The sequence below is a fragment of the Leptodactylus fuscus genome, chromosome 5, assembly GCF_031893055.1.
Source record: "Leptodactylus fuscus isolate aLepFus1 chromosome 5, aLepFus1.hap2, whole genome shotgun sequence".
Lineage (NCBI taxonomy): Eukaryota > Metazoa > Chordata > Amphibia > Anura > Leptodactylidae > Leptodactylus > Leptodactylus fuscus.
Genome location: NC_134269.1, coordinates 81,033,611 through 81,049,708, shown reverse-complemented (window position 1 = coordinate 81,049,708; position 16,098 = coordinate 81,033,611). Strand labels below are relative to the sequence as shown.

At 39.6% G+C, this 16,098-nt stretch overlaps 1 protein-coding gene across 3 annotated transcripts in view; it reads right to left on the bottom strand.

Moving 5' to 3' along the window:
* Positions 1–8,190: 8,190 nt before the first annotated feature.
* MYZAP (myocardial zonula adherens protein) overlaps positions 8,191–16,098 on the bottom strand; it is a 94,004-nt gene continuing 86,096 nt past the window's right edge. For 2 of the 3 annotated variants that reach the window (XM_075273524.1, XM_075273525.1), the window contains 2 exons: positions 15,583–15,621; positions 8,191–14,114 (listed from right to left, as the gene is read on the bottom strand). In XM_075273524.1, coding sequence (XP_075129625.1) covers positions 14,000–14,114; positions 15,583–15,621 — 154 coding nt within the window. In that variant the 3' untranslated portion in view covers positions 8,191–13,999. Of the gene's footprint in view, positions 14,115–15,582; positions 15,622–16,098 lie in introns of those variants that run through there. The other variant, XR_012716100.1, reaches the window with a different exon arrangement.

The following is a 16,098-nucleotide window of genomic DNA, read 5'->3' as shown; positions in this document are numbered from 1 at the left end:
ACTTCATAGTCAGTCATGTTCCAAACACTGAAAGCAATATGGTACATAGCAAAAGACTTAGAAGTTTTAGGAAAGCACAGTTTACACTAGGTTCATAGTAGTGTTGTGGTCTCCGTCATTTCGGTCTGTCGTGGAGACCCAAATGATGAAGAGCTGGACCACTAAAGGTCAGTGCACACAGAGTTTTTTGGCATTGATTTTGATGCTGAGTCCACCTCAAAATCAGCCTCCAAAAAAAGCCTCCCAATAGAACACCCAATACCCCTGTAGATCGTCCATATCAAGCATCAATGATGCTCTTTAAAGGGATTCTACCATTAAGACTCTTTTTTTTCTACGTAAAACGTCGGAATAGCCTTTAGAAAGGCTATTCGTCTCCTTTCCGCCGCGCCGTTCGTTCGAAATACCGGTTTGTACCGGTATGCTAATTAGTTCTCTCGCAGCGATGGGGGCGCCTCTGTCTTCTTCTGCATCCTCCCCTTCCTTCTTCGGCCGGACGTCGGACGCCTGCACAGTACGCTCTGTTCGGCGAACTTGCGGTGTCGGCACTATGGCCGCAGGCATGCGCAGTATGTTTGGCAAAGTTCGCCGAACAGAGCGTACTGCGCAGGCGTCCAACTTCAAGCCGAAGAAGGAAGGGGAGGATGCAGAAGAAGACAGAGGCGGCGCTGGAGTCGGTTTTCAAGCAGCAATGGGGACGCCCCCATCGCATCTCCTGTGCTGGGGGACGCCCCCATTGCTGCGAGAGAACTAATTAGCATACCGGTATAAACCGGTATTTCGAACAAACGGCGCGGCAGAGATCACTTCCAAAGGTAGGAGACGAATAGCCTTTCTAAAGGCTATTCCGACGTGTAACCTAGAAAAAAAAAAGAGTTTTAATGGTAGAATCCCTTTAAGTGTATGTTCACACAGTGGAATTTGCATTCCACATGTGAACATTTCCACTTGGCTAGCAGTGATGGATGCAGTGCACCGGCATCCCGTCACGGCATTCCACTCCGGATTAAGCCTGAAGAATGAAATCAATGGGAGCCGTTTTTGGAGCTGGATTTTGAGGCGGATTCCGAGTCAAAATCCGGTCCAAAAAACTCTGTGCGAACATACATTTTGTGTGACTTCTGCTTCACAGGCCATATGACATCAAACTCATCAGTCACATGACCTGTGTACAGCTTATTCCCATTCAAGTTAATAGGCTGAGCTGCAATACGAAGCACAGCTACTGAACAAATATACAGCGCTGTACTTGACAAGTACTGAAGAGGTGCAGCACTCACAGGAATGCTTCAGCCTTTACACACAGTTGATCGACCAGGGGCCTGTGTACTGGACTTCTGCCGAATTGTTATCGTATCCCTTTAACCAGGGTAAGTTAGAATGTTTTGTTGACCCAGGACACATGCTTCTGTGCAGCCATTTTCTTGTGGCCGCTTTCACGAGCGTACTGCATGCACAGTACGCTCATGTAAGCGGCCACAAGAAAATGGCTGCAGACATGTGCAGTCAGCTCTGCTCAAAGCCTGATGGCAGAGCGGACAGTACATGCCTGGGATTTATATCCCAAAGAGACCAGTGCCGGAAGAAAAAATTGCAGAGGACAAGGTGGAAAGGTGTTCCAGAAGAAGATGAGTCGGCAGTGGAGAGTTTTCTAGCAGCACTGGGGATGCTACCAGTGCTGCGAGAAAACTTCTTAGCATAATGATGATAACCGGGAATATCTACGGAATGGCAAAGTGGAGAACACTTCTAAAGGTAGGAGAAGAATAGCCTTCTTAAAGGCTATTCCTACGTGTTAGTAGTGAAATAATGGATTCTAATGATAGGATCCCTTTAAAATGAATGGAGACTGGTTTCAGGCAGAAATTTAGTGAATCTCATCCACACATTGCAGAAAAATACGCACAGTGTACACACTGCTATTTCCAAAATCACTGAGGTTTTGGAAATCGCAGTATGTCAATTATACCTATGGACTCGCCAGTGGATTCCGGCTAGGTATAATGGAAACAGAAAGTCCTCTGTGAAAAGTGCTGTAGGAAAAACCGTGATGCGTTACCACTGCGGTTTGTCGCACAGTGCTTTTTTTTTGTTACGGCCTGCTATGTTTGGCCTTAGCCTTAATTCTATAGGGGAAATACAAGTGTTTCCACAGTGTGAGAAAGTGAAGGGTGTGGTGTGGGAAGACAGGTATGTCCCAGCCAGACAGCTAAAGGGAGTTTGGTAAAGACCCACACCAGGGAGGTCAGCTGACTAATCAAGGCCTGATATTAGACTGTGTGTAAGGACTAGGAGGTGTGGCACCACACTGACAAAGCTGAGAGGTCTTGTGTGAACTAAAAAACCTACAAACCAGGTACTGTGCCACCCGTTTGATGTTACCAGAGCGAGAGTCTGGCAGCCAGACTCCTGTATAGCCAGGGAACAGTTTCTGTTATAGTTAGTTCTCAGCCGAGAAGGCTTTTGTTTTGTTTGTTTGTGCCTTTGCAAAGGCAGTTAATGCACTACAAGTGAAATAAACGATGAACTTGTGTGCAACTCAGTCTGTGTCCCTGTTTCCTGCACTGCTACCAGGCATCTACTTGAGCAGTTCCCCACAACAGGTATCATATGCTGCAATTTTCTAAAATGCAGGCATTTTTAAAAACACTGATTTAATGTGGCATTTGTATTCTGCAATATGTGGATGGGATTAGCCAGTATCTCATTCACGTTGCAAGTACTGTAAATCACAGTGTTTTTCCTGCGGCGTTTCTGCAACGGGGTTCCAGAAATCCAGAAATATTGCACCAACCTAGTCAGACACCAGACCAGACAAAATAAAAAAAAACATCCAAAACCAACAACAGCAAAAAAAATTATAATATATATATATCAAAATTCCAACCAGGAAAAAAAAAAGAATAATTCGACTGACAGGCAGCTGAACAGAAGTTCTAAAGCAGGGAACCTTTTGTAGGATGTGGGTCCTGGACAGCAATTGTCCACGTTACCCCATTCCCTCTATGCCAGTCCTGTTCATATACATTTGTTTGACTTGTCCAATGCATTTTATGCAGCTGAGAGGGAAAAATAAACTACTGTAATCTCTGGCAACATCCAATGCTGTACATAAAAAGCTTCAATCCAATCCAAATAAATGTAAGAGGTTAGTGTGTCTTACTTATAAATATCACTAGGGGGTGCTGTTACATCATAGAATATGATAAGCTGCCTGTAATGGCTAGGTATGTAGATTGTGTGAATATATTTATATAAAAAATATAATAGACATCAGTGGAATCTTTCAATGATGCATCTGTACATAATAATTGTATAAAAATTACATTGTCATGTCAGAACTTCATAATGATAAAAAAAAGCAAAGCACAAGTTTTATGCACGCATTGCTAGAATATACTTATAGAAGAAGTTTCTTCTCTTGTGCCAAAAACTGACCGATCCCTTTAAGAAATGACAATCTATGAGTTACAGTAGGAGCTTTAGTCTCACATGTGTCCAGATTTGTGCTGAGAGCTCTAAAAATAATCAAAAATCAAATGTATCTTATTTTTGTGGGACAAATTGAACTTGTGTCACCATTTTACGATGTACTGGGAATCTGCAAAAAAAAATCAGAATGAGGGAAGATTTAAAGAAAAAAACTGCATTTGTGCCATTTTCTTTGTGACTTAGTTTTGAATGTGCAGCCAAAATGGCACTTTATGATTATGACAATACCAAAGTTTTATAGTTTTTGTTATGTTTTAACACCTTAACAAAAATCCAAATAAATAAATTTTTGGATTCATCATATCCTGACATGTAATTTTTTAAATATATATTTCCATAAAGAGCTGCTTAAGGTGCCTTTTTTGTAGGGCCAGATGTACTTTTTATATTAACCATTTTGGGGAATGTCTGTCATTTTAGTAACTTCTTATTCAATTTTTTCAGGGGTACCAAAGAAGTGAAAACATGGTTGCCCGGCCACTTTTTCCCCACTCCGTTTGTTGTATGGGAAAAATATTTTTATACGGTATGTGTAGTTTGGGCATTTTCAGACATACCCAATTTGTTTATGTTTGTGTAATTATATTTGGAATCTGAGGAATAGGGGGTGATTTAATTTTTATATTTTTTTAAAAAAATATTGTTAATCTTTTTTTATATTTATCTTTAACCCCTTCCACCAGACGTGCTTTAATCTGCCATTATGAGATTGCTTGTGCCATACACTACAATACTGCTATACTGCAGTCTATGGGGAAATTGCTCTATATCTATTGAGACTTGCTACAGGCAGTCCTCAGTAGTTATATTCTTATGACCACAATATTATGGCACATGCCAGCAATTGATTAAAATAAGTAGACAAAAAACAGGTTATTGCTTTCAAAACCCAATAATGTATCTGGTCATGAGCTAGGAAATGGCCAGTTCTTAAACAGGTTGAACATTTCTCATAATCCTCTTTTAGAATCATGTTGTACTTTAATAAAGTGACCTACATTGGAAATCTCAATTTTATTTCCCTCTCTGTACAGGAAACACTTAAAATAGTTTTAATTTGTATGTTCACACATCATATTTGTAACGGAAGGCGTACTTAACCTTTCAGATGACTTTTTAGCACAAGCTGATGTGGGTGGACAATGACTAACTCTATTTTTGCTCATTATATGACTTGTGTTTTTAGTCTGGTGTCCCAGAGTTAGAGGGTGGAGACTAACTGCTATGATGTCTTCCATATACTGCACACAGAAAGTAGAAGAAAATCTGCTTTTTACTCCACTCTCTCACACACACTCACTCAGAAATATTTTGGAGGACATAACAGAGATGTACTAAACAGTACTGATACAAATAAAGCACTTGGGGTAAGGGAGCGTTCACACTACCGTCGGTGTCCGACAGGTAGTGTCCGCTCCTAATGTCCGCTCAAAATCTGTTACGGACATTAGGAGCGGACACTAGCTGTGTCCGTGACACTTGTCATTTATTTCAATGGGCATCGGGTGCGTTCTTTTGCACTCCGTGCCCGTCCTTCCCTGTCCGCAAGTGAAGATGTCCGACTTCTCAAGCAGACAGAAGAACCCTGCATGTCGGGTTTTTCTGTCCGCTTGAGAAGTCGGACATCTTCACTTGCGGACAGGGAAGGACGGGCACTGAGTGCAAAAGAACGCACCCGATGCCCATTGAAATAAATGACAAATGTCACGGACACAGCTAGTGTCCGCTCCTAATGACCGTGACAGATTTTGAGCGGACACTACCTGTTGGACACCGACGGTAGTGTGAACGCCCCCTAAGATAGAAAACTTACTACGTAGCAGTATCAGCCTCTTTTTTTGTGTCTTTCTTTGTCTCTTTCTTAGCTCCACCTCCTCCCCCTCCCCTCTCTATAGATTCCCAAGATGGATTGAACAGAGATATTAGAGTGAATGTCGGTGTAGTAGTAGGGAGCAAAAGAGGCAGTTAATTTTCATTTTGGTGAATTTCACTTTATAGGGAGTTTTTTATGTTCTATTGCACTGCCATAGCATTCTCAGCATGAACTTAAAGAGAATGTGATATTTGAAAAAAAAAAAAAAAATCAAGTTTTATGTTAAACATTTGAAGGGCTTTTTTGTGACTTAGCATATGCTATACAATGGGAAGGTGTCATGTACAGTGAAAAATACACAAAGAGAAATAAAGACTGCATGTACTATTGTTCTGTTATCCAGTTAAGGCACGCATGGAAATTTCATTGCTCTTAGTCTCTTTCTTTTCATGCAAACGCTTTGTGCACATTTATGTGATAACTATTTAGTCACAAGCATTATAACGCTAATGCTATACAGTTCATTCTTCCTACAGTTGCTGACAGAAGTATAAGCTAGTTATACATTGTTAGCACTCATTCAAGTGAATGGCAGCTAATGCTGGGTCACTGTAGTATTCACAACATTGGCACTTGGGGAGTCACATAATCTGGCCTCAGCTTCAAGTGCTATGAAGCAGTTTCCCAATTTTATAGAAACTATAAAACTTAATTCTCCATCTTGGGGAACGCTGTGAACACCACTAGTAAGAATGCCCTCGGGGGACTCTTGCCTGGTAGACAAGCTTCATAGAATAATCAATGGGCCCTTAAAGATGTCTGTCTCCCTAGTGGCACAACACACTTTGTCAGTAACTAAGCCTTGGGGACAGATTGTTGCGCAGAGATGTACTGCTTTTAATATTTACATTTGTACATTCACAGTCTGACTGTTACCAAGTTTCTTGCGCAGTTCTGCTGTTCTTCTAAAAGCAGGCCTTGTACTGGGTTCTCTGCTATTATGTTACATTTTTGACATAAGCAATATTATGTGTAGTAAGCAAACAATACCGGATTACAGAGAATATTTTTTTTCTAGCAGGAACTATGTTCTATTCCAGTTGGGTTTCAGCTAGCCAATATAAACCAATGACATCTACAGGAAGCCAAATCTTTCAGCAAGTCCATCATTCTTATGGCTAGGCTTCCAGGCAGGTTATTTTATGCATCACTTAAGTATATGTGTGTAGTGTCAGAGTTAAGCACTTGTCAATGTGCTACCTGGTTATTTCTGTAAGAGTGCTTCTTTTTCTTTAAGGATAAGTTAGTTCACCTACTAAACTTCCTTCTGCCAAGCCCCATCTGCCTGTATATATAAAAGTCTGTATTGTTAGCCACACCAGGCTTTGTAATATTCCAATTATCTGTCCTTGATCTGGTAGGATGCATGCATGCTATCCTTCTGGCTGTATATCCGAGTTATGTGAGTGTCCGTGCCTGTGATTTAAGGGATGCTACTCCTTCCGGCTGCTATGCTTGGACAATGTTCTCTGCTTGGACTGTCCTTCCATCTGCTATTTCTGTACTATGTCCTAGATTGTCTTGGATGTTTAGATACTAGTCATTCTGTCGGCCCTTTTTCAATGCTAGTCATCCAATCTGGTGTGACCCATGTTCTAGTCCATGCCTGGTTGAACGCCTGTCCTTCCATTCTGTATTATTGGCATTTGAACTTCTGTCATGTATACCTGTATATCTATAACCATATGTACACATTGTCCTCTTGTTGATTATTTCTGTGTATTGTCCTATTTGCATCTCTGCTACCTGTGGTCTTTGGGTTTCAGTTATTCCTTTGCCACCTGTAGCATTCAGGCTTCTGTTATTCTTCTGCTTTGTGTAGCCTTCAAGCTTCTGTTATACCTCTACTATGTGTGACCTTTGGGCTTCTGTTATACATCTACCTCGTGTCGCCTTCACACTTTTCTTTTTTTTTTTTTATGTAGATTGTGAGCCCCACACAGAGCTCACAATGTACATTTTTTTCCCTATCAGTATGTCTTTGGAATATGGGATGGAAATCCATGCAAACACAGGGAGAACATACAAACTCCTTGCAGATGGTTTTTTGCCCTTGGCGGGATTTGAACACCAAGACTCCAGCACTGCAAGGCTGCAGTTCTAACCACTGAGCCACCATGTGGCCCCTGCCTTCACACTTCTGTTATACAGTACCTCTCCTACTCGTGGCTGTGGACTTTTGTTATACCTCTACTACATGCCACCTTCAGACATCTGTTATAACTCTATCTGTGCTCTTCAGGCTTCTGTTATATTTGTAAGTTTGCTATATCCCCTGTTTTACTGCCTTAATTCCTGTCCTAGACCCAGTTTCTGTTTTCTGGATGTTCTTCCCAGTTAGTGATTTAGTACCTCTCTTACCAGCCTTGAGTACATGTCCAGTTTTAGTTTCCAGACATATATTCTGTTAGTTCTGATTGTAGCCTGTATTCACACTATGCTTTTTTTTTTGCCTGATTCTGTGGTGCATGCCGCTATAATCTTGACCTGTTTGGTCAGCTGCTGCAAACACTGACACCACCTTCGGAGATGGGAACTTGGCAGTCTTTCCACAGCAAAGTCCAGATCCCCATATGGGGTTTTAAGGATGAAAATGGGAGTCTTCTTAGACAATACACCTTAGAGGTGACTCCAAGCCAAACTGGTTTGGAGCACAGACGGTCCATGATCGTCTCTCCGTTACAACGTGGTAGAGATTCTATAGACAAACAATGGATTAGCAGTTTCTATGAGAATGAACACATAAAAAGACCTTGTGACATATTAAGCCATATGCTTTTATATCATATTGTGCCAAGTGAATAGGAATATCCAGGAAACTTTGTTAAATAAAAGTTCAAAAAATACTTTTGAAATCTTATGTATTGTATTTTATATACAGTCATTTCTTACAAAATCCCCATTTCATTTACAAGTTACTTGAATATTTTTTGCAGTAGGTTTGTAAGCCAAATTAATGTAGGCAAGAACTTTATACAAATACAGCAGGTTTCAATTGAGGTTACATTTATGGTTTGGAATTTATATAATGTAATATAACACTGCAAAACATCAAAAGATACAAAATAAAAACATGAAAATACCAAGAAAGTTTCATTTAAGGCACATGGCAGTATTTATTTATTTAGCTGTGAAAACGCTCGTTATAATATGGTTATAAATAAATCTTGTACATTGGAATATCTGATATACTGCAAGCTGACCAATATAAAAGATCTGTTAACACCTGTTGAAGATATATATTAATAATTACACACATAAATTGAGAAACCGCACAAGATAATGTACCTAAACAAAATCCAATATATTCCGGATTATATTTATTGTCAAGAGAGGCTTTCTTAAAGGGGTTTTCACATTTTTATAACTTCTCTCCAATCTTTATGATAGGTAAAAAGTTGTAGATCAGTGTGGGTCTGACTGCTGGGGCCCTCGCCAATCTCAAGTCGGGGGTTTTACTTCCGATACTGAATGGAACAATGGTTAGAAAGGCACTACATTCATTGCAGTGGGTCTACTATAGTTAGCTGAAATACATCTCTCTCATTGGAATGAATGGAGCAGACCACAAGACACCCCCATTCTTGTGATCCGTAGGGGTCCCACTGATCTCCAACTTATGGTTCTGCATGCTGCACAGTATTGCTAAGATGGGAAAACTCCTTTAAGTATTTTTCACAGTCAAAAATTGTATTAGGAAAGAAAAAACTAAGGTACATATTGGTATTCCTATTCCATATAAGTAGCACAGAGCCTGAGAGCTGTAAAATGGGTCCTTATTGCTTAAGTTTTTCATGGTATGTGCTACAAAGTTACTATTTCTAGTATTCGCCATACTTTTCTATGATTAAATGTATCTAAATAAAGTGCAGCACGAAGAACCATAGCACACAAAGATCTGTAGTATATAGGGGCTCCGTGTGCGTCCAATAAACAGGACCCCCACAGATTAGGTGACCAAAGGAGCATTGGCAGTCACGGTGAGCGGATCTTCCCCTTTATTGGCTTGTGACATCACATTCATGCATGTGAATGTTCAACATCTAAATTGGTAGGGTGCTGGGTATCTCCTTCTCCCTACCAATCTGATATTAATGACATATCTTAAGAATAGGTGATCAGTATCTTAGTTTGGAATACTCCCTTAATGAAAGCTGCAAAGTGACATAGTAGGCAGTATATGAGCAAACAACGTAGGGACCAATGTTCTTTCTTATATTGTGCTTTTACCATACCTCATAAGCATATTAAACATGTTCAAATTAAGAATTCACTTGATAAAACCATCTCTCATGAACTGAGCTCCAGTCACTGAATGTATGGCTCCATATTGCAAAGGCTCAATATACCAGTCATTCTTGACTGACAAATCTATTCATGATTTTGTTTGTATCTGATATGACAATGCTGAATCTGGTATTCAACCTCGGACAAAGATAACTACATGCTGATCCTAAGTATATATGCATAGTAGCTTCATTTAATAATAGGTTTTAATAGTTTGTATTGTCTCTGCACATTTTTCCAAGCATTATTACCAACAATACAGTCAGTGAATTGCAGCTGCCAACAGTGTTATTGTGCTACCTGCTACTCTGTTAGTTTGTAAACTCGTATATGATATTTGTGGACATTTGTAACTTTATAAATTGAACTAATGAGCTAAAATAGCTGTCTGGCCCATCTTATGTCCATACTGAGACTGTATGTATTGTATATATGATTCCCTACAGGCAGAATAGATAGTTTCTACAAATGCTTCCACACAGTAATATGAAAAAGGGCCGCCAGTATTCCCAGTGTGGAATAATAATCAAAGTTAAAAAGATAAAAAATAATGCAAAGTGGGAAATCTAAAAAATCATATGTTCAAAGTACAATCGACTTAATAAAGTTACAATGTATATGAATGTATACAAGTCGCCCCAGGACCGAGCCTCCCACAGGTTTATATGGTCAATAGGTTATATGGAGGAAGGATGGCAGTATAGTTATTTTACCCACTGAGCCCAACACAGACATTAGTGGTTCCTTATATAAATATTGCCTGGTGTGACCAGATTAGAATATAGTTCTCAGAATGATGTTCTCAACGTGTTTACCCCAGGTAATATATAGGGGTATATCAGGAGACACATTAGTAAATAGGATGAATGAAAAGCAGTAAAAACGGCAGTTCTCAGTGTTCTGGTGGTGAATAGCAGTACTTAGAATAGGCTATTAAAAATTCTACCACCACTGCTGCCTGGCATATACTTGTGAAAGTTGTTGAGAGATTTGGGGGGCCATGAACCCTGCAGAGTCTCAGGTGACCAGTCCTGGGTGACCTCCCAAAAAAGCTATATTATAATACCCTACAAGTAATAGGAAGCTACTTCATTCAATTTCTTCCCTAAAAGATATTACATGATCAATTGTGATTGGTATTATATAGCGGAGGTCTTTAGAAACCATAGCAATTTAGCCATAAAATGACAGGCCACATAACATTACAGAGCAAGGTGCTGAGGTGCATAGTGCATTAAAGTCATCAGATGTCTGCAGAGATCCAGACCACTTCTGGCATTAACGTGAACACAAAACTGTGCAGGAGCTTCATGGCATGGCTTTACAAGCAGTTGCATGCAAGCCTTCCATCACAATGTACTGTACAATGCCAAGCATTGAATAGAGTGATGTAAAACCACCGCCATTGGACTCTGGGGTAGTGGAAACATGTTCTGTGCAGTGAACAATTACATTTCTTTATCTGGCAGTCTGATGGACAAATGTGGGTTTGGCGAATGGCAGAAACATGTTACCTGTGTAACATTGTGTGTAAAGGGAGAAATAATGCTGTGAGATTGTTGGGGTTGACCTAGGTCTCTTATTTCCAGTGAAGAGAAATCTAATAGTATACTTCCAACTTTGTCCTAACAGTTTGGGGAAGGCCATCTTCTGTTCCAGGACTACGGTGCCCCATTGCACAAATCAAGGGTCATAAAAGGTATGTTTGGGTGAAAGAATTTGACTGGCCCGCACAGAGCACAGATTTCAACCCCAACTGAATACTTTTGGGATGACCTACAACAAATGTAAGTGTCTGGCCTCACAAGTGCTCTTCTGGATGAATGGCCAAAATTCCCACAGATATACTCCAAAATCTTGTAGAAATCTTTCCCAAAAGGGTGGAAACTGTTTTAGCCACAAAGGAGGGAGAAGCATTGTTTTAATGGCTATGAATATAGAATAGGATGTCTTGTAAGTGTGTTATGTTGGACCCTTTCTTTACACATTGGTGATATACAGATAGTATAGCTTTTAACATCATGACTTAACAGATTATTAACTTATCAAAATGTTGTTCTATAAAGTGGTGAACCCCTTAAACATCAATCCCCTTTAACAAAGAGAATAAATATTTGCTATTGTATGTGTTAAGTATTTGGTTGAGATTCTCCTATTGTTGGTCATACAGTATATGGGGTAATAACGGAAGTTGTACATTGTATTATTACATTACTTATGAATCTTAGTATACAACATTTTGCAGTGCTTTTACAGAAAAAAAATGTGCCCTTGCTCTTAAAGGAGCTCACAATCTAATCTTTACTTTCTAGCACACAAACATAATAAGGACATACCAACGCCATTCAAAAAGTCATACTTAAATGCAACATAACTGAACACCAATAATCTTCAATTCCTTGGTATTAAGGCTGAGGCTCCTCGTTGCAGAAACACAAAAAAAATTTTATTGTAGATTTTGCAGCAGTGTTTTTACCCAAAGCCTGTAGTGGACTGAGAAGAAGAGAGAAGTATAGGTGATTTATATATATTTCCTATTCCTTTTGTAGCCAAAATCTTCAACATAAAACGCTGCGTTTATGCAATGTGCAGTCTCAGCCTAAAAGGGTTGTCTAGGAAATACAGTTTTTTTTCCTGAAGGCTGGTAAAGGCAGAACAAAATCCAAACATACTCACCTGTCCATGGCACTCTGGTGTACCCTGCCATCACTTCCATATGTCACCTGTGAGGTCCAAGTCCTTTCCTTAAGCCATGCGGCAAGGACTTCTGCTGAAACTAGCCCTGGGACAAATCTGTTATGTGTAAATCCACCCATAATAGAGAATGTTACATGCTGTGAGATAACTGAGTCCATGATCTTCTCATTTCCATGGTTTAAGACAAATCTACCCTGAATCTCTGCATAGTTCATCAATATAGCAATGTTATTCTGATCTATAGGATCCCAGGCAGTGATTCATAAATACAGTATATATGGCTTATTAGAAAAGCTTTTGACCTGAAGTTTAATTGCATATAATACAGTGTTACACTAAGTTCACACTAGCGTTCAGGCTGCATTCGGGCCCTCTGTCCGAAATTCCACTTAAAATCGGTTGAGAGACTAGGCCTGCAAGGAGTTTTCTCTCTGCCGATTTTATACTGGTAAACCCCATTATAGTCTGTAGTGTGTAACTGCTTTTTAAATGGATAAGGTTTCCAATTTTCAGGTCCCCAAGCAGACCCAAAGGATGGAAACCCGAACACTAGTGTAAACCTAGCGTTAATAAGGCACTTCAGTCCCATAAAAATAAATTAGCCACTTATGTTCTAGAATAAGTTAGATTCAATTATTTTTGGCGTAAGGGGCTCGCCGTATATCTAGGAGAATGAAGGAAGTAGCTGCAACAGACTGTTTGGTGCTATATACTACATACTAGATCTAGGCCGGGGTCTAGATAGATAGATCTTATCCACAAGATAGGGAAAAAAACATCTGACTGGGGTCCCACTCCTGAGAATAGGGTCCCCAAGTGTTATCTTTGCTAGTTCCATTGTCATGCTTCTTCGTAGGGTCTAACTGGTGAGACATCAGTGATCAGTCACATATCCCCTAGCCTGTGAAGAGGGAATGTGTTTTTTCATGTAAATCCCTTTAATATCTGTGATGATGCTTTGGATAACATCTAATCTGGGTCAGAAGTCAGACCCATAGCTAATCGCTCATGTCCATGGAAGCTTTACTGTTGAAAAATAGGGGTTGCCTTTATGAGACCCCTTTAATTAGATCTGTACCTTATTGATGCAATGAGCTCCAGCCATATCTCGTGTATCCATTCTACCAATAATTTTGCATGGAAAGCAAGGCTGAGAATTCCCTGTTTCTTAAAGGGTTGAGCCGTTCTGCCAATTTTGATCAGGAGAATTTGTAAAGCATGAATAATATGATAAGTGAAGTAAAAAGTATACAGTGCAGCAATAGAGAGTGTTTACGGGAATGTCTTCTCACAATGAAGTGCATTTCATTTATATAACAGATAAATATAGCGCTGACTGAAGCATATCTTCTAGATCCCAAAGTAGAGTGTTACAAAAAGCTGTTTCTTGTTGCTGATCCATATATACTTTGGAAAGTCATCAGCTAGGATCTAAAAATACAGGCAGCCTTCCAATCCCATGTTGATGTTTTTCAGATCATTTTGGCACCTGATGCAAAATCTTGCAGCCTATGATACTGTAAAATGGTCTTATTTCCAATTGCCTGCATGTGCAATATTGAGTTATTTGCAGTAAAACACTTGGGTCTGAAAGCCGGAGGAAAGAGAATTTTGATGGAATGTTTTTTCACTTCTTCAGTGATCTTGAATTTAGGGCACTTTATTCTTCATACTTAACTCTAGGACCCTCATGTAAGGGGTGTATGATCTTTGACGCGGTCCTTTGGAGATAGATTCTATGACATTTGCTTGACTATCATCAGTCCTGTTAAAAAGATGGGGGAAACTCTTGTTATAGAATATAATAGAGTATAAAAACCACAAAATAATCTTTAAAGCGTAACTACACTTATTTTTTTCAGAAATCCATAATGTAGATGAAGATACATTTTATTAAATAAAAGCACCCATTTCTTCACTCATCTGCGTATTTCTGTCACAGGTAAAATATGTACAATAGAAGTCTATGGAGAGGAGAGAAGGAAGAGAACTTCTCAAAGCAGGCCGACATTTGCATTGTAGAGAAAAAGTTTACTTTCATAAGACAGCTGGGTTACTATGCCTCCTTCTGACAGAAATGACTCTGTTAATTCTGTAGACTGACACATATATCTGCCTATCTTTTTATCTTCGCCCTACCCCCTTCTCCCCTCTCCATAGATTTAATGGTAAACTTATTTGCTTAGTACGGAGTATGGGACAAATCACTCACATAAGAAGTAAAATCAGAAGCAATACCTCAACACACAAACACTCTTCATTAACAAAGTATATTTCAATGTTATTTTCCCTTCATCTACACTATAGATTTATGGAAAAATAAATAAGTCTACCACAATTTTGCTTGCCTGTAAATTCATGAATGATCTTATAGTTATAAGCACCACAAAACGATACCATTGAAAAATATAACTTGTCTTGCAAAAATCAAGTCCCCATATCAGTGCTGTAAGTACCATGGTAGCAGCCGCAGTCGCTGCCACAGGGCCAGGGACCTTAGGGGACCCAGCGGGCCCCTGATAGTTTTTTTTTTTCTAAAATCAGCCATTAGCTCCTGGAGTAACCTATTTACTACCGATCCACCCTTTGTTCCTGCTCACAGACACCTCCACTTCGCCTTCTGCCCTCCAAGGGCACGTCGCTGGGGTCCCTTGGAGGGAAGAAGGGAAAGCAGAGGTGGCCGGGAGCAGGAACAGGGATCAGTAAGGATCAGTGCACATAGCTTTTTGGTGCTGATTTTGACACTGAATCCGCCTCAAAATCAGCCTCCAAAAAAAGCACTATGACATGGGGGGAGCCCCCCTCCCCCTGAGTCAAAAGTTTGATATGGGGCCTAGCCTTTGCTAATTATGCCCCTTCCCCATACAGCTATATAGAAGGAATAATTTCCATGTCCTGGAGGCTAAAGCTTGATATAAGACATGGGTTTTTTGGCCAGCCAGAATTTATATGCCTCAGTCATAGCATAAATTATTATTGATTTATTCATGAAAGTAACCTACAAAGCCGCATAAGGCATATTGTGGACATGCTGGTCATAGACTATAGAAAATAAATAGATGCCTAGCCTTTTATAGGAAATGACCAATTCTATCCCTTGTACTGTATAATAGTGGGATGTTTCACCCTGGACAAATCTTTAACTACTGTAGATAGCACAAGAAGGGGCCACAATATTGTACATCAGTGCTGATATATTGCATATAATCTTCATTACAAATGATGAAACTTACTCTGTAGTGTTTATGCTTGCAGGTGAATCTGATGGAAAACTGTAAAAAGAAAATACATGACATGATCTGATTTTTCCACATGCTGTTTTTCCATTACTGTGGACTGCGAGAACATTGGGCTCAGTCAATCTGAGTAAAGCAACACATGTAAAGCAGTTCTGGGTGGGACCAGTGAGAACTTTTTCAATGTTGCTTACTACAGTGTAGAGAACAGGATGTTGTTCTTACTATACAATACCCAGGGGTCCTTAGAACAAAAGGTTACCAGATGCTCACTAGAGTTTAACTGGAATGCACAAAGGTGTAGCACAATGCAATTCACTCTTTTTATGGACATGTAGAATTATACTATGGCATCTGACTATAACTGAAACAGTACTGCTACTCACAAGAAAAACTGTAGGAATGGTAGTAAAGAACACAAAATGTACAAACACATATTAGAATATATAGATTTTTGAGCTAGCATTGGACATTTTATAAGTTAAGAGCGTTCGGAAGAATTGGAGAAACATG